Source organism: Narcine bancroftii, chromosome 5 (assembly GCF_036971445.1).
Source record: "Narcine bancroftii isolate sNarBan1 chromosome 5, sNarBan1.hap1, whole genome shotgun sequence".
NCBI lineage: Eukaryota > Metazoa > Chordata > Chondrichthyes > Torpediniformes > Narcinidae > Narcine > Narcine bancroftii.
Window position 1 is genome coordinate 142,425,898 of NC_091473.1, and position 24,079 is coordinate 142,449,976.

At 41.9% G+C, this 24,079-nt stretch overlaps 1 protein-coding gene across 1 annotated transcript in view; it reads right to left on the reverse strand.

The window, feature by feature from the left end:
* Nucleotides 1–22,707, reverse strand: part of LOC138765344 (calcium-activated chloride channel regulator 1-like) — a 57,447-nt gene extending 34,740 nt beyond the window's left edge. Inside the window, exons 1-5 of the mRNA XM_069942386.1 lie at nucleotides 22,579–22,707; nucleotides 20,462–20,587; nucleotides 5,882–6,022; nucleotides 4,805–4,955; nucleotides 485–590 (exon numbers count right to left, since the gene is read on the reverse strand). Of these exons, the coding sequence (XP_069798487.1) occupies nucleotides 485–590; nucleotides 4,805–4,955; nucleotides 5,882–6,022; nucleotides 20,462–20,587; nucleotides 22,579–22,707 (653 nt within the window). The remainder of the gene's footprint in view (nucleotides 1–484; nucleotides 591–4,804; nucleotides 4,956–5,881; nucleotides 6,023–20,461; nucleotides 20,588–22,578) is intronic.
* Between the last annotated feature and the right edge of the window lie 1,372 nt (nucleotides 22,708–24,079).

The following is a 24,079-nucleotide window of genomic DNA, read 5'->3' on the forward strand; positions in this document are numbered from 1 at the left end:
GCAGGGGAGTGCTGAGACTCCACTGTTCAGGTTCAGATTTTATACTTGACGTATAAGAAAACCCCTTGGTTTGTGGTGGTGTTTTTAAGATTCAAATACTGTCTTATACATCAACATATACAGTATATTTGTACATGTGTGGCTCAGTCAAAAAGATACTGCACAAGGCACTCCAGCCCTTCTGCACATGCCAGCTAATGGACTCTTTACCATGCAGTCTAATGGTTGGATCTTCTCGGTGAGATATTCTCTTTTAAATATTGATACTTCTAGCCCATCCCCACCAAGCCTCACCTCACACTCTTCCTTGTCACAGAGGATGCAGCCAATCATGTAATAATTAAGTAACAGTAAATATTTAAGTTGCATAATGCCAAGAATGGGTGCAAACCCATCTGCTGAATCCAAGTGTGGAAACAAAGAAAAAATTCTTATTCCATCTCACACCAACAAATCATGTGATTTGGATAGAAGGGGAACTCACCTTGTTGCTTGGGTTTGATTGCCAGAGAAATAAAAGGGCACCAGGTCATTATATTCATCAAATACACCCCACTGCAAATGAGCCCATTCGTGTACAAACACTTTACCTGCAAAAACAAAAGTAGGTTGAACATCTGAACTTGGGGAGAAAAAACAACCATTTCCTTTAACACAATAAGTCATCATATGGTGCTTTAATGACGTTTTCTTTAACAACATGAGGAAATATTAGTTCAGATAACGAAAAGCTCTTGGCCAAAGGCATAGATTTTAAGCAGAATCCTGGGGAAGATGGGTAAAGGGGTTCCCCCCCCCCCCAACCCTTACATGCATACAGAAGCAGATCTGTTTCTATGCAAGCCATACATGCAAAAATCCTTTTATTTACCAAGTGATACTAAAACATTAGATGGATGCTGTTCAACATGACGGTGCATCTTCGAGAGCTTGCTTGCCTATGGATTCCTTACCCACTGTGACAGATTATGTAATATTTTATATTGAATATAGATATGTTTTAAAGGAGATAAACTGTGGGTTTTTTTTAGTGTAGGTCACAAAAAATATACAAACACTTTGCAACACAGATCTCATTTAAAATGCCAGAGCTCGGCTCAAGCCAGACAGACCAGGCTCCGAGTGCCTTTGCAAAAACTTTGAAGAATGCCTATAAGGACTTCACAAGTAGGTGTTAATTGGATGTGCTGTGGAGTAATGGATTATTGTTTTGGAAAGTAACAGATGAACGGACTTGGAAGATTGGATCCGGTGCCGCAGTCTGTCCGAATGCAGTTGGCTGCTCTAAGAGGGTCATGTGGTTTTCTCAGAGAGAGAGAGAGAGAGAGAGAGAGAGAGAGAGAGAGAGAGAGAGAGAGAGAGAGAGAGAGAGAGAGAGAATTCAATTCTACAGTTCAGCAGCAGCAGCTGGGACTGGAACAGGACAAGCTGGTAAGCTTGTGGAAAAACCCCATTTTGAAGACGGGGAAGAGATCCAGGAGTATCCAAGTCAGCACCAGTAGGCTGAGAAACAGCTTCTTCCCACAGGCAGTGAGAACACTGAACAACCACAGAGACTACTCACACTGATCCTCCAAGACTCTCGTAGTCATGAAACAATATTTATTTATTGATTTGTCAAAATTAATATTTGTCCTGCATGTGTATTATGTCTGGATGTGTGTCTGCATGTTTTGCACTGAGGAACGAGGACCAGAGAACCAAATCTAACTTATTACTATCAACTTAACTTAATCTAACTTAACCACCTCCTAATTCTAAGCACACATGTATATAATATGTGTGTAAGTTCAGAAAAGTTATTTGATTCACAGTCCAATCTCACCTCACTCCTCAAGTTCACTGGTTGCAGGCAATTCTTAAACTGTGCACAGAATTTAACATTTATGAATTTCACCAGGCTTTGGTGCTTGAAAGGTAAATGGTTTCCACTCAGGAAGGTTCTTGCCAGTTTTCAGAAAGAGATTTATTGCTTGTTGCACACAAAATGATTCCTTCCGATCAGCCACTTCAGTGTCTTGCTAAAGAAACTTGCCCCATCAGGGTTTTCCAGATGATAACCTTTTTCTTTCAGGTCACCATACAATTCCTCTTTTGTTTCCCTTATTTCAAGTGAAACATTATACAGCCAGCCATCTCCTCTTGTATGGGCCACAAGGACTTTGAACAGGCTGAACTAAGAACTCACAACCCATCTTCAAAATGGGGTTTTCCACAAGCTTGTCAGCTTGTCCTGTTCCAGTCCCAGCTGCTACTGCTGAACTGTAGAAATGAATTCTCCTCTCTCTCTCTCTCTCTCTCTCTCTCTCTCACACACACACACAGACACACAGACACAGACACACACACACACACAGACACAGACACACACACACACACACACACACACACACACACACACACACACACACACACATACACATACACACACAAACCACATGACTCTCTTAAAACAGCAAACTATGGCACTGAACCCCATCTTCTGAGTCTGATCCTCTGTTGTTTTCCAAAACAATAATCCATTACTCCACAGCATGTCCAATTAACACCCATTTGTGAAGTCTTTATGGGCACTCTTTAAAGTTTTTGCAAAGGCACTCGGAGCCTGGACTGTCTGGCTTATACCAAGCTCTGGCATTTTAATTGAGATCTGTTTTGAAGTGTTGGTATGTGACTGCCACAATTTATCTCCTATATAACATGTTATACAATATAAAATATAATATAATCTGTCACAGGAGGGAGAAACAAAGTTACTGATTCTGGTCAAAGACATAACTGTTCCGATCTGCTGAGAGTTTGAGAGGATTGGAGAGCATGCCTTAGGTTGAGGATAGGTTGAGTGAATGTTCTTGGACTGATGGAGGATGATGGGTGATCTGATAGAGTTGTACAAGATGATGAGAGGCATTGATGATGTGGATGGCCAAAGGCTTTTATCCAGGGCTGAAACGGCTAACACCAGCTGCTTGGGACTAAGTACGGGGGGGGGGGAGGGTGGATAAAAGAGGTAGTTTCTACACATGGAGTGGTGGGTTTTTTCCCCTTAGTTCTAGCCACAAGCTTGTTCATTTTTTGGGGTTGCTGAACTTGGCCCTGGCCACTGAGGACCATCTGCTCACACGTGAGGTAGCCTGATGCCAAATAATTAGGATCTCTGAATATTTGGATAAGAGATTATCAAAGCTTTACTCTATTTAACATGTTCTAACTCTATGTCAATAAAAAAAAATAGAACATCACAGCACAGCGTGGTCTCTTCAGCCCAAGATGTTGTGCCGACCTATGTACATTCGCTTGATGTCAATCTAACCCATCCTTCCCTCACAGACCGTACCTCCATTTATCTTACATCCATGTGCGCATCTAAAGCCCCTTTCACACATGCAAGTGATCCTAGGAATTAACCGCCAACCGGCCTTTAAAGTCTCTAGTATGAAAGCAAAATCAGCTCAACGCTGGCATCAGATGATGTCATCTCATGCTGGGGATTGATGGCCTCGGCCCCTAGTACAATCCCCAGTATCTGCAGATGCCAGCTTTACAATCAGACAAGTGTGAAATGGGTAATTGCATTGTGGGATTGAAATGACCCAAGTTTTTATGTGAGTGCAGGAATGTGAAGGAAGAAAAGATTAAAATGAAGGTTTAAACTTTTCTATAGGAAAGTTGCAGCAGGAGAGAGAGAGAAAGAGAGAGAGAAAGAGATTGAGAGAGAGACAGAGAGAGAGAGGAAATAAATAGCAATAGCGGACAATTTTTAAACACCATGGGAAAGTTGGCACCACTATATCGTGCATAATTATAAAGACCATGGGAAAAAGCAATGGCAGACCAAACTTCCCAGAATGCCATGCGGCAGAGAAACCCTTCCATGAATGCTCTGTGTATGCAGCCGGGCATACAGCCGTTTCTCTGCCGCATGACATTCTGGGAAGGCAGGCCTGCCATCACTTTTTCCCCACAGTATTTATAAATAGTACACGATAGCGCTACCAACTTTTCCACGCTATATAAATTGTGCGCTATAGCGCCTCCAACTTTCCCACCATATTTAAAAATTGTCCACTATTGTATTTATTGCTAGCAATTTCCCAAAGTCCCTTATAAAAGCTTAGAGGCGTCAGCAACCCAGGCTCCAGATTAAAACCTCCAATACGATCAGGAAGCCTTCAGCACCCAAGGTCCTAAGCTGCTGAGCCCCTCGCTGGTCCACTGCCATGGTCACTGTCCTTTGGGTTCTCCTCTACCTCTGCTTCTGAACAGAGGGCATTCTCCCTATTTCTGGTGCCCTGAGCCAGACCATTGCTTCTCTTGAGTGTGCAACTCCTTGTGCTGCTACCAAACACTTTTCTGGCTGTCTGCCTTATCTGTGATGCTCATAATTTTATACACATCTATTGTGGCGCATCTCACCTCTGTCACTACAAAGAAAAAAGCTCTCCCTCGCTCATCATTCCTCGAGTTTTGATGCTGAATGTCCAAGACTGGCCCTGAACACCAGTTCAAGAACATTTTGCTTAGATTGGGCGGCATGGTTAGCGTGGGAGTTGGCACAATGCTGTTGCAGCGGCAGCAGTGGGAACCAGAGTTCGAATCTCAGGCTGTCTATAAGGAGTTTGTGCGTTCTCCCCGTGTCTCCGTGGGTTTTCCCCAGGGGATCCTGTTTCCTCCCACCGTTCAAAATTGCAGGACAATTGGATGTAATTGGGCTCCACAAACATGATACCAAAAGATTAGGAGTTCAGGAAGAAATTCTAACTGGTTGTATGTTTTGAAAATAATTTTCTTACAAAGATATTACCTCGCGGGCCATAAATAGGGATCAGACTGTCATTTTGCAAGAAATTAGGAGTAAAGTGGATGTAACGTCCCCGTTCACCACATCTACCGTACTGGAGGGTGTAGGGATCATCACCAAATTTGACGTGCGAATCAGCAATGATCACATCAGCCTAGTGAAACAAAGGCAGAGGGAGAGAAAGTATTACAACAGGAAAAACTGAGATAGGTCCTTTTCTGGACATGCCATGATAATAAAACATTTTTAGCTCGTCCGCATGGGCAACATCCAAATTTTGATCAGGGTTCAAAATAGAGTGAATCAAAATTATTCCCGGGTGCCCAAAGAAGAGAAGAGACCCACCTGGTTCATTAATGTTCCTTGAGAAAGCCAATCTGCCACCGCTGGCTGTCTGGAGGCACAGCAGAGTGCAAATGCTGAAATAACCAACAATCTGCCTCGTGACTTGAGCAGAGTCAGTGGGTGACAAAAAAACGTTCTGGGCTGGAGCCTGATATATTGACCATTCTTTGTCTGCCGCTGAATGCTGCCCATGTTCCTTGGCCGATTATGTGATACTTGTATGTCTTATCTGCTCTCTCCATCCACAGCTGCAGTTGACTCTAAGTTGGCCCATCAAACCATTCTGCAGTGGGACAAGTTGAGATGGGCTTGGCCGTGGATGACTGCATCTCATGAAGGGATAAATAATCAGAGACAAGAGGACTGCGGCACATCTGCGGCATCTCGAGGATGGGGTATTTAAGTATTTTGCTGGGTTACTAATCCAGAGGCTTCTACCTGTGATCTAGAGTTAAACATTCAAATCCCAAGAGTCCATTTTTTGAGTTTGAGGCGGTTAGCCACTGTTAGCCTGGCATCCTAAAATCAATGTTTGGGGTCCACAGACACCCACGCTATAAGCGATTCCACAAATTAACAAATCGCGTTCTTACAAGGTTTCACTGTATTATATTCATTCTGAAAAATGACTGCCACAGAAGATGCAAGCATTGCATTTAAGAATAAAGAATAGATTGCCCACGAAAATTTTTTAAAAATGATTGAACCCAACAGTACAATTGCTTCAGCTTTTACCTTCTCATAGAACTGTGTCTTTGGCCTTTGGTAACTTGGTTTTGGCATCCAAGTGATAGGCAACAGGATTTTTACATCTCGAAAATAAGCTCTCTGCTTGGTGGCATTGTACATGAAGTATGAGGCAGATGTCACCATATCCTAGAGGGAACATAATTGCAAGCAATATTTTACACTTCAATTCGTGAGCAATATTGGTAGACTTTCCAAAGTCAATTGAATGTCATTGGTAAGATTTGGAGAGTTGGAATGTTGGTGATTTATGAATGTATCAGATTGATTTTTGACCAGAAAAAGAAATTTACACTTGTAGAGTCTTTAATTTGTCTTATCTGAAGTTTGGAAGCACTTGTGGAAGAATTATTAAATAAAATGTAACCATGAGCCAAATTAGAACAGTTGACCAAGGTTAGGCTGGAAAACCATGAGTTATATGGAACAACTGATTTAGGGATGGAATTCCAAGATAGCTAAGCTGAATTATTTGTTACCTGTAATGTCCTGTAATGAGATTAATTGATAATCATCAAACCATAGACATAGCCATTTTTAACCCTACTAAAGCCTTTGATTCTATTAATTTAGTCAGTAGAGAATCATTTACACATGTCCCTATCAGAGGGTGGTGAATCTGTGGAATTCAATGCCACAGAGAGCAGTAGAGCAGGTTCATTGAATATATTTAAGAGGGAATTAGATCTATTTCTTCAGTATAAGGGAATTAGGGGTTACGGAGAGAAGGCGGGGACGGAGTACTGAACTTTAAGATCAGCCATGATCTCATTGAATGACGGAGCAGGCTCTAAGGGCCGAATGACCTACTCCTGCTCCTATCTTCTATGTTTCTATGTTTCTACATAAATTAGAGTACTTTTACAAGCCCAAAGGACCCCAAAACCCAGCAGCAAAATATATTCACCAAGACAAGTGGTTTTTAAATCAAAAGTTATTTTTAATCAACTTTAAACATGAAAACAGAATCAAACTTTATCTCATCTCCACTTAACTCACCCAAATTAACCCCCTTCTAATTCTAAGCACACATATATGTAATGTGTGTGTGTGTGTGTGTGTGTGTGTGTGTGTGTGTGTGTGTGTGTGTGTGTGTGTGTGTGTAAATTTAAGAAAAGTTCTTTGGTTCACAGTTCAATCTCACTTCTTCTTCCAAGTTTTCTGGATCCAGGCAATTCTTATGCTGTGCACAGAATTTAACATCTATAAAGTTCACCAGGCTTTGGTGCTCGAAAGGTAAATGTGTACCACTCAGAAAGGTTCTTGTAGGGTTTGCAGAGAGAGAGATATGTTGTTCCAGGATTTCAACAACTGAGGTATCACCATTAGTCACCTCAAGGTCTTGCTGATTAAACTTGTCCCATCAGGGTTTTCCAGATGGTAACCTCTTTCTTTCAGGCTATCAGAGTTCTGTTCTGTTCCTCTTATTCCAAGAGAAACATCAGACAGATAGTACTTCCAGCCATCCGCCGTTCTGGAATTTTTCATCAGTTTCAACCAGCTCTTCCTGGCTTGTACTGTTTATCTGCTCTTCAGTGTCACACACACACAAGCTGAGAGGGCTTCTTTTCTCTCTCTCTCTCTCTCTCTCTCTCTCTCTCTCTCTCCAACTGCCAACTGACAGAAAGCCTATGTGACTCTCTCACTTGCAAAACCCCCACCTTCTTCAGCAAACAACAGGAGTTCTTCTCCTTGGTCAAGATGTTATTTTAGGTAAACAAAACCCAGGAATGACCTTTCTGTGCACTCTGTCGAAACCTTTGAAAAGAACTTCCAACAGCCAGAGTGTCTCGAGTTCATTCATTTCATGAGATCAGTTCAATTAACACCTACTTGTGAAATGTGCTTAGCATTCTCCATTCTTTCTGCAATGTTATTGAATATGAATTCTTCAGTCTTTCAAATAAGATCTGTTTTAAAATGTGTGTATGTATGTAACCCACTAATCTTACCAAAATCCTCCCAATATCATATTCCATTACAGAACATAAATCTTACATCTGCCTCCAGCAAGCCACAACATACACAAATTAACCAAGTCCACCACAGACATAAATCATCTTGTTTCATCTCCCCAACATTTTTCCCATTGTTCTTTGGTGATCCTGCAGCTTATCTGTTGAAGTGATATTTTATGAAGATAAATGAGAAACCAGTCAACCTGAATCATCTCCAGTCCCAATGCCCAGGTCACCCCAACTGTTTGGATATGCTCATGCTTGCAGGCCAAGCTTTAAGTCAACATCTAGTTGTTGACTTAAGCACATGAAAGGATTAATGTCTGTAAAACAAATATCCACCACCAACCTATCCTTACTTAACAAAGTAAGATCATAAAACATGAGGTCATCACTGATCTCTGATAATAGAACCATAAAACCATAGAACACAGACACAGATTCAGCTTTTATCGTCTGTGCCAAATTATTATTCTGCCTATTCCCATTGACCTGCACCCAGTCCTTAGCCCTCCATCTCCCATCACCTGTGTACCTGTCCAAATTCCTCTTAAATGTTAAAATGGAGCCCCATTCACCACTTCAGCTGACAGCTCATTCCACATTCCCTTTCACCCTTACTTATGTCCTCTAGTTTGTATCTCTCCTACCCTCAGTGGAAAAAGCCAACCTACATTTACTCTACCCTCATCATTTTAAATACCTCTATCAAATCTCCCCTCATTTTTCCATGCTCCAGGGAATAAATTCTTAATCTGTTTAATCTTTCCCTGTGACTCAGGCCCTGAAATTGGGGAAATATCCTAATAAATCTTCCCAGTTTAGGTTAACATCCAAGTAATATCCTGACAAAGATACACAATAAAACTGAAAAAATGGACTGTTCTAATATCTCTGGATCAACCTCTCACCCAAGACAGACATTGAAGATAAAATTCACCATCACCTACTAGCACAGAATTTGGGCATCTGAAGATGGGTATTTGAACTTCAAGACCTCAAACCAAAAGCCCATGGTCGACCAGACAGATCCTTGCTCTCTTATAGTCATGGGAGCTCTCAACTGCCCAAACCAAGCATTTAAAGCACCCAACTAAAACCAAAAAATCTTCCAAATTACAAGTGGGGATAAGTTTACCAATCAGTGTCCTCTTCCAGTACCAAGATTCTAAATACATTCAAGCAGTTCTAATTAAGTAACGCATGAAATTGCTGGAGAAGCTCAGCAGGTCCCATCACATCGAGGAGGCAAAGATGTCTAACCAATGTTTTGGGCCTGAGCCCTTCATCAAGGTGTGAGAAAAAAGCAGGGAGGTGCCTGAATGAAAAGGGGGAGTGGAAGGTCTACAGGCCATCAGACAAGAAACCATAGGTGGACATGGATAGCTGGAGAGAAGAGCTGAGAATTGATCAAGGGAGGTGGGTAGTTCTGTGAGTTCAGAGCTGGGGGGAGAGGAAACGGAGGGATAGGGAGAGAGACAAGGGGTGAGGATCTGGAGGAAATGAACCATGGGAATAGGGAAAGAGAGAAAGAGAGAGAGATGGGGGTGGTTGCTAATAGAAACTGGAGAAGTCAATATTAATGCCATCTAGTTGGAAGGTACCCAGATGGAGTATGAGGTGTTATTCCTCCAATTTTCAGTTTGGCAGTGCATGGGCAGATATGCTGGCATGGGAACGGGGCAGGGAATTGAAATGGGTGCTCACTGGGATATCTCTGGACAAAGCATGTTCAATGAACAATGTCCTAGTCTGTGCCCAGTCTCCCTGACTTAGAGGAGACCACAATAGGAGTACCAGGAAAGCTCTAATAGGTAGGCAGGTTGTCGATGTACTCAAAACTAGACTTCTAAAATAGACTCTTTCTCAAGCTCTAGCATGGGAAGAGATACCAGATGGATGGAAGAAATTATTTAACTGTGATCTTGAAGCCTAGTGTACGGCCACTCAGAGTAAAGGGCCCATTCTGGATGTTATCCAGGCTTCCAGCAGCAAATAGAATCCCAGGATAAACAGCAGAAAATGAACATCTCATCAATCACTAAACCTACCCCTTTCGGACACCTTCTGCCTCATCTGCACCAGAAACTCTGGGTCCATTATGGCTCATCAGCCATCTGAGAACTCATCGAACTGGAGTGGAAATAAATCATCCGCTACCACAAGGGTCTGCCAATGCAATTTACATGCCCATTGGATCTCATAATGGCAACCAGAGTCCTTACTAATCCAAAAGGTAGTCTGAATTCTCCACTATTTTATGACTTCCTTTCGCCTTCATTCTTGTGTGGAATACTGTAAGTAATCTTCTTAGGGTTAGTCAGCATGGCTTTGTGAGGGGGAATGTCATACCTCATGAGCTTAATTGAATTTTTTGAGGAGGTAACGAAAGAACCTGATGAAGGTAGGGCAGTAGATGCGGTTTATAAGGATTTTAGTAAGGCATTTGACAAGATCCTTCATGAGAGACTTGTTCAGAATCTCATGAGGCGTGGGTCCATGCAATCCAGGCTGTGCGGATTTGCTTGCCTGTCGAAAGTAGAGAATAGTAGTGGATGGAAAGTATTTTATCTGGAAGTCAGTGACTAGTGGAGTTCTGCAGGGACCCCTGCTCTTTGTGGTTTTTTTTAATGTCATCGATGAAGGTGTAGAGGGATGGGTAAGTAAGTTTGCGGATGGCACAAAGGTTGGAAGAGCTGTGGATAGTATTGATCGCAGGTTACAAAAGGATATAGACAGAATTCAGAATTGGGTAGAAAAGTGGTAGATGGTGTTCAATCCAGATAAATGTGAGATGATGCATTTTAGATGGTCAAAGCTGAAGGCTGAGTACAGGGTTAATGATAGGATACTTAACAGTATGGAACCTTGGGGTCCAACTGCATAGATGTCTCAAGGTCACTGCACAGATTAATAGGATGGTTAAGAAGGCCTATGGTATGCTGGGCTTCATTAGTCATGGGATTGAGTTCAGGAGTCTTGAGAGGATGTTGCAGCTTTATAAATCTCTGGTAAGACTACACTTGGAATATTGTGTTCCATTCTGGTCACCTCATCATAGGAGGGATGTTGAAGCTATGGAGGGGGTGCAGAGGAGACTCACCAGGATGTTGCCTGGATTGGAAAATATGCTTTATGAGGCAAGGTTGGCTGAGCTGGGACTTTTCTCTTTGGAGCATAGAAGGATGAGAGGTGACTTACTAGAGGTCAAGAAGAATATGAGAGACATAGATAAGGTAGACAGCCAGCACATTTTTTCCCCAGGGCAGGAGTAACAAAGACCAACAAACATCTGTATAAAGTGAAGGGAGGGTTTAGGGGAGACATCAGGGGTAGATATTTTATGCAGACAGTTGTGGGTGGCTGGAATGCAATGGCCAGGATGGAATAATCAGGACATTTAAGAGACTCTTAGACAGGCACATTAATAAAACAAAAATAGAGTATTATGAGGTACTTTATTTAGGTATATATAGGTCTGCACAACATCATGGGCTGAAGGGCCTGTACTGTGCTGTAAGTGATCAATGCAAGTTAACTCCTTTTAATCAATTCCTTTGATGTCTTTCCCTATTCCAACACATTAGGCAGGAAGTTAAAAAACAGGACCTCTAAGGTAGTAATCTCTGGATTCCTGCCAGTGCCACGTGCTAGAGAGGGTAATAACAGGAGGATGTGGAGGTTGAATGTGTGGCTAAAGAGCTGGTGCAGAGGGCAGGGGTTAAGATTTTTGGATTATTGGGATCTCTTCTGGGGAAGGTCGGTCCTGTACAAAAGGGACGGATTCCACTTGAACTGGAGGGGGACCAATATCCTGGAAAGCAGATTTGCTAGAGCTGTGGGGGAGGGTTTAAACTAGTTTGGCAGGGGGGTGCGGAGCAGAGTTTGCGAGCAGTGTTTAGGGTGCATGGCCACCTAGTTAAGAATGATAAAGATAACAAAGGAAGGATGGAGGTTAAGGTAAAAGGTAGAATAGGGAATATATGTGAGGGTCATTCTCTGAAATGCATGTACTTCAATGCAAGAAGCATAGTGAACAAGGTAGATGAGCTTAGAGCATGGATTGGCACTTGGAATCATGATGTTGTGGCAATTAGTGAGACCTGGTTACAGGAGGGTCAGGACTGGCAACTAAATATTCCAGAATACAAATGTTTTAGATGTGATAGAACAGGGGGTAAAAAAAAAAGGGGGAAGAGTTGCTCTGCTTGTTAAGGAGGACATTACTGCTGTGAGGTGGCAGAATGGTTTGGAGGGATCATCCAGTGAGGCTGTTTGGGTGGAATTGAGGGGTGGAGGAGGCATGAGGGTACTAATAGGAGTGTATTATAGACCACCAAATGGGCCAAGAAAATTGGAAGAACAAATTTGTAAGGAGATAGCATATATGTGTAATAAACATAAGGTAGTGATCATGGGAGATTTTAACTTCCTTCACATTGATTGGGATACCCATACAGTAAGAGGGCTGGATGGGCTAGAGTTTGTCAAAAGTGTACAAGATAGTTTTCTTAATCAATACATAGAGGAACCGACTCGGGATGGTGTAATACTGGATCTCCTGTTAGGGAACGAGATAGGTCAGGTATCTGAGGTTAATGTTGGAGAACAAATTGAGTCTAGAGATCACAACTCTATTAGTTTTAGGGAAGAGCAAAGAAGGGCCTAAAGTTGAGGTTCTGGATTGGAGAAGAGCAAATTTCGAAGGAATAAGAATGGATTTGGGGAGTATTGAGTGGGACAGGATATTTTCAGGAAAGGATGTAAATGAAAAATGGAGAATATTCAAAGAAATTTTGAGAGTACAGAGTAGATATGTCCCAGTGAGGATCAAAGGAAAGGCTGGAAGTCATAGGGAGGCTTGCTTTTCGAGGAATATTGGAAATTTGGTTAGGAGAAAGAGGAAGGTGTACAAGAAGTATAAATAGCAGGGTGCTGAGAAATTGAAAGAGGACTACAAGGAGTGTAGAAAAAATCTTAAGAATGAAATTAGAAAGGCCAAAAAGAGGCACGAAGAGACTTTGGCAGGCCGAGTAAGAATAAATCCAAAGGGTTTCTATAGGTACATTAAAAGTAAAAGATTAGTGAGGGATAGAATTGGACCCCTTGTAGATAGGGAGGGTAGGCTGAGTGAGAAGTCAGAGGAGATGGGGGAAATTTTAAATGATTTATTTTCCTCGGTATTCACTAGGGAAGAAAATATTGTACCAATTGAAGTAAAGAAAAATAGTGGGGAGGTCATGAATCATATGAGGATAACCGAGGAGGTAGTGATGGCAGTGTTAAAAAAGATAAAGGTGGACAAATCTCCAGGTCCGGACAAAGTATTCCCAAGGACACTCAGGGAGGGTAGTGTACAGATAGTGGGGCCATTATCAGAGATATTTAGGATGTCACTGTTCATGGGGGTAGTGCCAGAGGATTGGAGGGTGGCTCATGTTATTCTGCTGTTTAAGAAAGGGTCCAAATGTAAGCCTGGAAATTATAGACCTGTGAGTCTGACGTCTGTGATGGGTAAGTTGATGGAAAGTGTTCTGAGGGATGGCATTTACAAATATTTGGATGAACGGGGATTGATAGGTAGTAGTCAGCATGGTTTTTTCAGGGGTAGATCATGCTTAATAAACTTTATAGAGTTTTTTGAGGGGATTATGAAAAAGATTGATGAAGAGAAGGCTGTGGATGTTGTCTATTTACACTTTGACAAAGTTCCCCACAGGAGGTTAGGTAAGAAGGTGAAGGCATTAGGTATAAATAAGGAAGTAGTGAAATGGATTCAGCAATGGTTGGATGAGAGGTGTCAGAGAGTAGTGGTAGAAAATGGTTTGTCAAATTGGAGACCGGTGACTAGTGGAGTTCCTCAGGGATCTGTCCTGGGTCCACTATTGTTTGTTATATATATTAACGATCTGGATGAAGGGGTGGTGAATTGGATAAGTAAGTTTGCAGATGATACAAAGATTGGTGGTATTGTGGACAGTGAGGAAGATTACCATAGCTTAAAAAGAGATATAGGAAAGCTAGAGGTGTGCGCTGAGAAATAGTTGATGAAATTTAATATGGATAAGTGTGAAGTGTTGCGTTTTGGAAAGGCAAATCTAAATAGGTCATATACATTGAATGGTAGACAATTGAGGAGTGCAGAGCAACAAAGGGATTTAGGAGTTATGATAAATAGTACCCTCAAGGCTGATACTCAGGTAGATGGTGTGGTGAAGAAGGCATTTGGAATGTTGGCCTTCATAAATTGGAATATTGAATTCAAGAGTTGGGATGTTATGATGAAATTGTACAAAGCATTAGTGAGGCCAAATTTGGAGTACTGTGTACAGTTTTGGTCACCAAATTATAGGAAGGATATAAACAAAATAGAGAGAGTGCAGAGAAGGTTCACGAGAATGTTGACAGGATGTCAGGGATTGAGTTACAGAGAAAGGTTGAGCAGCCTGGGGCTTTTTTCTCTGGAGCGTAGATGATTGAGGGGGGATTTGATGGAGATTTTAAAAGGGACAGAGAGAGTCAACGTGGATAGGCTTTTTCAAGAGTGGGGGATATTCAAATCAGAGGTCATGGTTTGAGATTGAAAGGGGAAAAATATAAGGGGAACATGAGGGGAAATTTCTTCATGCAAAGGGAGGTTGGGATGTGGAATAAGCTTCCGGTGGAGGTGGTTGAAGCAGGTACATTATTTACATTTAAGGAATGACTGGATAATTACATGGAGGGGAGAGGATTGGAGGGGTATGCTGCTGGTCATTGGGACTAGGAGGGTGGGGATTTGTTCTGGCATGGACTAGTAGGGCCAAACTGGCCTGTTCTGTGCTGTATATGGTTATATGGTCCCAAGAGCCAAATTTTAACAAAGAACTATTGTGGGTTAGAACTAGCAATCCAAAATGGCTTACAGTTAGATGTTGGGATGGGCATATGTCCCACAGGGAGATGATGACTTTGTGACCCTGGATCAAATCCAGCTCTGTCTGTGGGGAGTTTGTGGGTTTCCTGCGGATGCTCCGGTTTCCTCCCACCCTACAAAACTGTAACTTTCACTCTCATTTCTTCCTCTCCAGATGCTGCCCTGAGTTGGTGAGTTTTGAATTTTTACGTAGACGTACAGCACAGTAACAGGCCATTTCTCCTCACGAACCCATGCCCAATTGAACTACAGCCCCCGGCACATTTTGAAAGGTGGGAGGAAAACAGAGCCCTCAGAGGAAACCCATGCAAATGTGGGGAGAGCGTACACACAGTGTGGGATTTGAACCCCATTCCCGACGGCTGGCACTGTAACAGCATTGTGCTAGCACTTGGGCAGCATGGGCGGCGGAGAAGTTAGCACAACACCTTTACAGCACCAGCGATCGGGTCAGTCAGTTTGTTTACATTTGTTTTCTGATTACAGTTCTTTATTTGTTTACATGTCTACGCTGGGTACAGCTTATTTTTTGCATTACCAATTAGTGGTCATTCTGCTGCGCCCGCAGGAAAAAGGAATCTCAAGGTTGTATGTGATGCCGTTTATGTACTCTAACAATAAATCTGGAATCCGAAGATATCAGATGGATTCATTTCAAATAACATATCTTATGTCAGGGACCAGTTCCTGGCCTACAATTGTTCACTGTTAACATCAATGACCTGGAAGAAGTAATGGCATGTCAGGTTTCTCAATAATATAAAAATAGGTGGAAAGGCACGTTGTTACAAGAACAATAGGTACATATGGAGGAAAAACTCAGCAGGTCACAAAGCATCCACACAAAGTAAAGGGTAACCAAGGTTTCAGGTCTGGGTATAAGGGAAAAAACAGGCTGGTGCCTGAATAAAAAGTGAGGGTACGAGGGAGGAAAGGGTGGGAGTGGAACACAGGCTTAACAGGTAAGAAATAATAGGTGAATACAGGTGGGAGGGTAGAAGAAATAAAAACTGAGGTGGGATAGGAGATGGAAGGGAATGGAAGGGCTGGGGAGCTGGGGGGAAAGAGGCAGAGGGACAGGAAAAGAGAGAGTCAAAGGGGAAGAGTGAGCAGAAATTGGAGAAGTCGATGTTAATGTCGTCTGGTTGGAGACTGCCAAGACAGAATATTTGGTGGCCTCCAATTTTCAGATGATAAGGATTTTGTAATTCAGCAATAGGATATAGATATTTAGACATACAGTACGGTAACAGGCCATCTTGGCCCACAAGTCCGTGCTGCCCAATTTACACCCAGTTAACCTACACCCCCAGTATGTTTTGAAAGGTGGGAGGAAATTGGACCACCCTGGGGAATACCCACACAGAGATGGAGAGAATGTACAAACTCCCTACCTAGAGCGTGGGATTCGAACCCCAGTCCTGATCGCTGGCGCTCTAAAGGCGCTGCGCTAACCGCTAAGCCAAGCATGCTGCCCTAAATAGATCTTAAAAATATAGACTGGAAATGAGTGAAGTACAAATGAATCCAGGTAGTCCCAATGGGTCAGGATATTGGTGAGGTCTCACATGGTATATGGTGTCTAGATTTTTTCCTGGATTGTAGCAGTCTCCTTGAGAGTTGTTGAAGCTGCACTCATCAAGACAAATGGAGTGCAATACCAATACAGACCTGACTTGTGCCTTGTGAATAGACGGTGGAAAGGCTTTGAGGTTTCAGGAAGATTGGTAGTCTCTGACCTGTGCTCAGAGCAACAGGACTTATATCGGTGGTCTGGTTGGGAATCTGGTCAATTATGACCTTCAGGATCTTGATGCCAGTAATACCATCAAATGTCAAATATAGATGAAAAGACTCTTTTGGCAATAGTACCAATATTTCTTGTCAATTATCAGCCCATGCCTGAGTGACAATAGACAACAGGAGCTGGAGTGGGCCATTCAGCCCATCAAGCCAGCACTGCCATTCATTTAGATCATGGCTGATCTTCCACTATCAGTATCCTATACTTGCCTTCTCCCCATAACCCTTAATTCCCCTGTCCACAAGAACCTTATCAAGCTCCCTCTTGAACTTATCCAGAGAACCTAGCTCTACCACTCTCTGTGGCAAAGCATTCCACAGACCAACAACTCTCTGGGTAAAATAAATTCTCATCTCTGTCCTAAAGAGCCTTCTCTGTATTCTTAAACTATGGCCTCTAGTCCTAGTCTCCTCCAGCATCGGGAACATGTAATCAGTTTCTATCATGTCCAATCCCTTAATAATCTTATATACCTCAATCATATCTCCCTTCATCCTTCTAAATTCCAACGTGTACAACTCCAGTTTATCCAATCTTTCGGCATACGTCAATCCCACCATCCCGGGAACAGAGGACCTCAAAACCCAGCAGCAGTAGATTTTCACCATGACAAAGGATAACTTAAACAAAAGTTGCTTTTAATTATCTTTGAACATGAAAATAGAATCAAACTTTAACTTATCTCTATTGACTCACTTAACCTACTTAACCCCCATTTACTTCTATCCGCATGTGTGTGTAAATTCAGCAAAGTTCTTTGGTTCGCAGTCCAATCTCACTGGTTGAAGGCAATTCTTGTACTGTGCACAGAAATTAAGATTAATAAAGTTTACCAGGCTTTAGGGCTTAACAGCTAAATGGTTAGCACTCAGAAGGGTTCCTGTTGGTTTTCAGAGAGAGAGTCTTTCTTGTTTCAGGTTACCAGAGTTCCTTTCTGTTCTTCCTATTCCAAGGGAAACACCAGACAGTCAGTCCTCTCCTTCGACCAGGCTGTCTTCCAAAGCTTGCCAGTTTGTCCCTCTGGAACCAATGACTGTGTCTCCCCTCTCTCTCACTCCCTTCTCTCTGAGAGCAAAGCCCGCTCTTTTTCCTTCCAGACAGCAATTTTTGTTTTCCAGACAGAGCTGCTGCTGCCCTGTTGTTACATTTGTTGCCTTTTGCATATAACAGTCCATCATGAGTCTGAGCTCTCTTGCAAAAGCTCCAGCATACATTCTGTGTTTTAAAGTATTTGTGTGTGACCTGCTCTAACAAACCTTTCCCAATTTATCTCCCAAACACCTCTATATACTCTGTCGCACCCTTGTTCAAGGTATGAGCAAGAAGCAGGCAGGCGCCTGAATAAAAAGGCGGGGGGAGGAGAGAGGAAAGGGCATGGGGAGGAGCACAGGCCAACAGGTAAAAGGTGATCATCAGACACGGGAGGGAAGGTGGGAATTGATTGTGTGAGGGGATGGCTCTGTGAAGCCAGTCGTTTATGCGGGACCTTATCGAAGGCCTTTTGGAAGTCCAGGTACACCACATCCACTGGCTCTCCCCCATCTATTTTACCTGTCACCATCTCAAAGAATTCCAATAGATTTGTCAAGCACGATTTACCTTTTGTAAATCCATGTTGACTCTGTCCGATCCCTTCTCTGCTAGTCAAATGCTCCGCTATTACATCCTTAATAATAGATTCCATCATTTTGCCCACTACTGATGTCAGGCTCACCGGCCGATAATTCCCCGCTTTTTCTCTACCCCCCTTTTTAAATAGTGGGGTAACATTAGCTACCCTCCAATCCATGGGTACTGATCCTGAGTCTATCGAGTTCTGGAAAATAATTCTTAAAGCATCTGCTATCTGAATGGCCACTTCCTTGAGTACCCTAGGATGTAGATTATCAGGCCCTTGGGATTTATCTGCCTTCAATCCCATCAATTTCCCCAAGACCATGTCCTTAGAGATTCTGATTTCTTTCAGTTTCTCCCTTGCATTAGTCTCTATGTTTCCCAACATCCTTGGGAGGTTATTTGTATCCTCTCTTGTAAAAACAGAACTAAAGCCATTTCCTTATTCCCCATTATATATTCCCCTGATTCCGACTGCAAAGGACCTACTCTGGATTTCACCAATCTTTTCCTCTTGACATATTTATAAAAGCTTTTGCAGTCAGTTTTTATATTTGCCGCAAGCTTAGTTTCGTAATTTATTTTTGCTCTCTTGATTAATCCCTTTGTCCCCCTTTGGTGCATCTTGAACTGCTCCCAGTCTTCAGATGTGGTACTTTTTTTGGCCAATTGATATGCTCTCTCTTTGGACCTAATGCTGTCTCTAATTTCCCTTGTTATCCACGGTTGAGTCACCTTTTTTGGTTTATTTTTATGCCAAACCGGTATAAACGATTTTTGCAATTTCTCCATTAGATCTGTGAATGCTTTCCATTGTCTATCCACAGTCAACTCCCCCATAAACACCACCCAATCAATCTTACTCAACTCCTGTCTCATACCATCATACTTCTGTGTTTTCTCCCTTAAACATGTTTCCAATTTATTCTCACTAGTTTCTGCCTCATCCCTTGATAATTAGACCTTCCCCAATTAAGCACTTTCCCATTTTGTCTGCTTTTATCTTTTTCCATAGCTCTGCTAAAGCTCAGGGCGTTTTGGTCACTCTCATCAAAATGCTCCCCCACCGAGAGGTCCGCCACCTGACTAGGTTCATTACCCAGGATTAGATCAGGTATGGCCTCTTCTCTCATCGGCTGCTCCACATATTATGTCAGGAATCCTTCGTGGACACACCTGAGAAATTCAGCTCCATCTATCCTTTTTGCAGTAAGGAGGTGCCAGTCAATATTAGGGAAGGTCCTCCAGCAATTTTGTGCTTTTACGTACACTCACAGAATCTGAAGACTTTGAGTTTCGCTCGTCCTTACTGATGGAAGGAATGGCTTGAACTAAGGCAGTGTCCAGAGGAAATCCTGCAATGGTCCTTTAACAATCACAGCCATCAGCTTTGCGGAATGTATGGCAGTGGGAGCAAATACTGCCTTTTTTAAATATAGTCCAAGGTTTATTTCATAGATATTCTCATGTGGAAATAAAAAGTAGCGGCTACTACGGTAGAGCCTACTAGAGTTAATACAAACATTTTTCTTCAGGGATCTAAAAAAGTTAAGCAAACATTTTGATCCAATAATCCCTTTAAAACAATAATAGTCATTCATTTGTACAAATATCTGAAGTTTGCAATGCTTAAGGATGGAGCTACTTTAAAAAAAACCCCCGCAAAGTAGCAATACAATGATATCAAGCATGCAATCCATGTGCTGTAGCACAGTTATCAACCCTAACAGTGCACACCAATGCTGGCCTTGATAACAAGGGCTGTCTCGTTCTCCTCACCTCTGAACTTCAGCCCTTTGATGAAGCTGCGGAGGCCCAGTCAGAAGACAGAGGCTAAACCCCTGGCAGTTGTGAGAAGGTCAACAGGTGAAAACAAATGTTTCAACTGAGATAGCTTGACATTGCAGAGTGAAACCTAACAATGTCATTCAGGTACTTCAAACTGAGGATCACAGTTGCTGGAACTTTTGAAGCAGCTGTCAAGGTGATAAACAACGCAGATTTAATAGCATAAAAATGCAATAAATCAATTTCTAGATCTGCAACTCTTTGGCAGCCAAGGGCTCAGGGAAAGCTTGAGCTTGCAAGAGGCACCATGTGGTGCATCTTTCTTTTTATTACCAGCCATGTCATTGAATGATCAAATGCTTAAGGGGAACACAAAAGAAAATGTGGAATAGTTAAAAAAGTTCTTTTATTGCTTTCCCCCCAAAATTTGCAATAAGATTGATGTAAATACTAAAAAGCATTGAAGAGTCACATTAAGAAACGCATACCTGAATTTTTGTGATGAGATTTGGATCTTCTTGAATGCCAGGATTAATGGCTATGACAACATTATCATAACCGTTCCTCTCTAGTTTCATAGCAGAACATCTCACCATACAAACAACGAAAAGGGACTCCAGAGAGAGAAGGAATATTTTTGTGAGTTTCATCTTTGAAACGTCTGTATCCAAATGATCAGACTTTTGAAATGACCCAATTTATACCAAACCTTATCAACCTATTTCACACCAAACGTTGCTGGGTGCACAATAAGGAAATCACCTTTAACCATTATTGCATTCAATTGGTCATATGCGACAGGTGTAATCGTGATGGAATCCAGATCAAGATATGGAGAGATAGGATGTTGCAACACAGTGTTTTTCTTATTATGTATAAGCATTAGATTTAATATCTGGAAAATAAACTTCAAGACTCCAGCATGAATTATTCCTTATTAATTATCAATTTTTCCAGTCACTACAGTAGTTTTGAAATTCATAGATGTGGGCATTGAGAGATACAGCACAGAAATAGTCCCCAAGGGTCACAGCAGTGAAAAAAGCAGACACAATTATTGTAGTGAAAGCACACAGAAATGCTGAAGGATCTCAGCAAGTTTCACAGCCTGCATAGGAGGCAAAGATTATACAATTCATTCCTTGGTATCCAACACCTATAAGGATTGATAGATGCCGAATAAGTGATTTTCTGGTTGCTTGAGACTTACTTCTGCATTAAGAATAAACAGTTTAAAAAACATAAGACAAAAAATACCATACTGAACATACACTGAACAAACTTCACTTGCATGAATATATAAACCTTAAAGCATTTTACTTTATTTTCAGTCACAGTCTTTGAAAAAATTTAACCGACGCTGCATCTGCAGGTTCCTCCCACTCATGGAGTTGCTTGAAAGATAAATAATAACATTATAGATAATTACCACCCCCCCCCCCCCCAATGTTTACAGATAAAACTTCTGACTGGGGGAAAGCTTGATAAGCAGGGATAAGGAGACACTTTAAGAGAGTCACCCCAACGGAGAGAGGCATCGACCATTGGAATCATCCCTTCCGTATCCATTCTGTCCAGTCCTGCCAGAATTTTATATGAGATCCCCTCTCAATCTTCTGAACTCTTATTCTTATATATTTAATTTTTTTAACATTTATTTTCCTCAATTTTTTTTGCCGGTTGTTTGAGGGCTGCTGTTATGAGCCCAGAGGACCCATAAACCCAGCAGCAATAGATATTCACCAAGACAAATGGTTACTTAAACAAAGATTGCTTTTAATTATCTCTAAACATGAAAATAAAATCAAAATTTTACTTATCACTAACTAACTTAACCCTCTTCTAACTCTAAGTGCACATTTATGTAAGGTGTGTGTAAGTTCAGAAAAGTTATTTGGTTCTCATTCCTCCAAGTTCACTGGTTGCAGCCAATTCTTCTACCGTGCACAGAATTTAAATTTATAAAGTTCACCAGGCTTTGGTGCTTGAAAGGTAAATAGTGACTGCTCAGGAGGTTCTTGTCAGTTTTCAGACAGAGTTTGTTGTACGATGGACATCCAGCCACTTCAGTGTCTTGCTGGTGAAACTTGCCCCCTTCAGGGTTCTCCAGATGATAACCTTTTCCTTTCAGGTCACCACAGAGTGCCTTTTTGTTTCTCTTATTCCAAGTGAAACATTAGACAGCCAGTCCTCTCCTCTTGCCTGAACCACAGGGCTTTGACCAGGCTGAATCAAGCACTTACAACCCATCTTCCAAATGGGGTTTTCCACAAGCTTGCCAGCTTGTCCTGTTCCAGTTCCAGCTGCTGTTGTTGGCCGTAACACTGTAGAACTGATCTCTGTCTCTCTCTCTTTCTCTCTCTGAGAGAAAGCCTGTTTGACTCTCTCTGCTTGCCAAACCATATGACCCTCTTAGAACAGCTCCAGACAATCTGCGGCTCCAACAAGATCTTTCAACTGTTTCCTTTTTGTAAACAACAATCCATTAGTGAAGTCTCTTGGGCATTCTCCAAAGCTTTTGCAAGGACTTTTGGCTCCGACATGTCTAACATGGGGCAGAGCTCCAGTGTTTTAAAGTGTTTGTATGTGACTTAGTCGAACAAACCTTTCCCAATTTATCTCCCAAAAACTTATCTAAATACTTGGTCACACTGCTGGTTGCTTGAATTCCAGATCCCAGGGGTGTAATCGAAATTTCGGGCCTGACTGTTCCTTCAAGGCTTTGCTGACACATCCTCCAGCATTTCTCATCTTTTACTGTGGCTCACTGAACCCATGCCAACACCAAGTTTACACCATCCCTACACCACTTCATTCTGTTTCTCCCACATTCCCACGAACCCTTCGCATGGCCAAAGATGCAGCTTGGTCCAAAGTACAGCACCATTGTTCACTTTTCTATGCATTTTATCACCTAACCTTTCAACAGAATCTTTGTTTGTCTTTTCCATTGGAAGACATTCATCACTACTTCCATTGTGCAACATGAACAATCCCAAATGACATTCTGCAGATAAAATTTGATGACGGGGTCATCATCCATGATTATACAGTTTGGCAGCAATGGAGAAATTAAGCAAAACAGTCAATAAATAATAGAACCAAGTACAGAATTAGATATTTCTAATAGAGGTGACTCGTTACATGTTTCTGATAACAGATCTCAAACCACTGCTGTATCTACACTTCTATAGGAACCCAAATTCTGAGGGGAAGTTATCTTCTGCATCATGTAATCATGAAGTAGCATAAAGAATGAGGAAAAAGCCAGTATTTCTGATGTAAATAGAAACAACTTAGATTCCACACCTCAGCTGAGAAACTCCATAAAACTAGAATTAAACCACGTTTCCTTTTCATTACTTTGCTTTTTTTTTATTAAGAGGGAAACTAATAAACAAAAATAGTGACATTCAATACACTGAGAGTATGGTTTTTTTAATTTCCATTAAGAGGTCTACCTGAGAGACTTTCCTTCCCTTTGCCTCCATGGATATTTGTGGACCTGCTGAATGCCTCCTGCAGTCTGTCTTCAAGCACCAGATTACAGCATCTGAAGTCGTTTGTACATCTACAGTGGATGCTCAGGTGACAGCCCCCAAACTCACTGATATGGGGTGGCACGTTTAGTGCAGTGGTTAGTGCAACGCTATCATGGCAGTCAGCAATCTGGTGTTCGAATGTCTGTGCGTTCACCATGTCTGCGTGGTTTTATTCTGGGTGCTCCAGTTTCCCCCCCCACCCCCAACCCTTCGTACGGGGGTTGTAGGTTATTTCATCAGCACGGGCTTGTGAGCCATAAGGACCCTATTACATGGCTGCATGTCTACATTTAATAAAATCCCTTTCGAGCTCAAGCTCAAGTTTATTATAAACTGACTACATCTTGAACCCGATGAAACAACATTTCTCCAGACCACGGTGCACACATATACAGACAAGTGCATATTACAGATTATATTCAAGAGTACTTGGTTCAGTGCGGACTAGAAAGGCCGAGATGGCCTGTTTCTGTGCTGTAATTGTCATATATAGTGATTCAGCATCATTTTGGCTTGACCAAGTAGAAATTACAGCATTTTTTATACATAATTCCCTCATTTCAT